This window comes from Alexandromys fortis, unplaced genomic scaffold, assembly GCF_014885135.2.
Source record: "Alexandromys fortis isolate MF-2015 unplaced genomic scaffold, M_Fortis_MF-2015_v1.1 scaffold_282, whole genome shotgun sequence".
In the NCBI taxonomy this organism is placed as follows: domain Eukaryota; kingdom Metazoa; phylum Chordata; class Mammalia; order Rodentia; family Cricetidae; genus Alexandromys; species Alexandromys fortis.
Window position 1 is genome coordinate 509,481 of NW_026068199.1, and position 1,321 is coordinate 510,801.

The 1,321-nt window shown below is 40.0% G+C and overlaps 1 protein-coding gene across 1 annotated transcript in view; it reads left to right on the forward strand.

Moving 5' to 3' along the window:
* The first annotated feature begins 963 nt into the window (after window positions 1–963).
* The window catches only part of LOC126493084 (leukocyte immunoglobulin-like receptor subfamily B member 3-like), a 16,959-nt gene continuing 16,601 nt past the window's right edge, over window positions 964–1,321 (forward strand). The window contains exon 1 of the mRNA XM_050129874.1: window positions 964–976. Within this exon, the coding sequence (XP_049985831.1) occupies window positions 964–976 (13 nt within the window). The remainder of the gene's footprint in view (window positions 977–1,321) is intronic.

Sequence of the window (1,321 nt, forward strand, 5' to 3'; positions counted from 1 at the left end):
CTTAAATCAGGTCAGGAACAACAGCTGCCCAAAAAATCAATAGGAAGGAGACAGTATAGCCATGTGATATGCTTGGCATGAGAACTCACAAGGGTGAAAAGGAAGCAGGGGCTGGGATAGAAATATCTCCATAGAATTGGATAAAACGAAATATTTAGTACATGCACCTGATGTGGGAGCTTTATAGTAAATATGTTTTCATTATTTATTGAAGATTATTACATGCATAAAAATATTTGATCATGTTCACCACATACTCCAGAAGAATTTTTCCTTCCTTTTATGAGATATTGTCTGATATAGTTCAGGCTGACCCAAAGCTCATTGCATTATCAGAATTTCTTAAAATCCCGATACTCTTACCCCTGAATGCTGAAGTCCGAGACTTGAGTCACAACATCAAATGTATGCAGTACTGGGGATTAAACCCAGACATCTAAAACTGTCACACAAGGACTCTATGAACTGAGCATTTTTCTGATTTAGCAAAGGACATACATAGATAGATTTATAGATGGTAATTATTCATATTAGCATTTATACAAAGAGGGTGACTGAACCCCACATAAAGCCTGAGAAAGCTTGGGAAAGAGTAAAGCATATTTTCTTGGTAGCAACAATTTCTTGGGTCTGCTCTGCTTGCTAGAGGCAAGCAAGCACTCTCATCTAAGAGAAGGTTCCTGACTCAGCTTTAGCTGCAAAACCCTGCAGCTCTTAAGAGGTCCTGCCACGAAACACTTAAATGGTATTGATAGAAGCTGACTGAATGCTTGTTTGTTTTCAGCCATAGCAGGAAAAAAGCTGCGTTGATTAAAAATGCCTGCTTTCTGGGTTGTCCTGCCAGGGCAAACTCTGACTGTTTGAGGCAGGAGGGCCGACTACAGAGAGCGGACTTGAGTGTTGTCTGTTGCAGCTCACTTGCAGGCAGGGACCTTGAAATGCCATAGAGTTGTGGTGATAAATATGGCTAAAGCCGGTACCTCCGCCATGAGGCTGGAAAGCTAAGAAATGGGCTGGATCCAGCTGTCAAAGCCACGGCTTTAGTCCTACTGATATTGCTTGGTAAATTAAAGACTCATGTGGTCAAAAAAGGGACATATACAGTAAAAGAAAGATTCAAAGAAAAAAGAAAACTTTTAAATGATTTACAGTGTGTTAAAAATATGTGCAGGCTAAAAGTTGAAGTTCTTAAAGTAAAAAACAAAAAAAAAAAAGGAAGAGAGTTTTTGGGTGTGGTAGTACACGCCTTTAATCCCAACACTTGGGAGGCAGAGGGAGATTGACCTCTGTGACTTCTAGGTGTGGTAGCACACACCTTTAA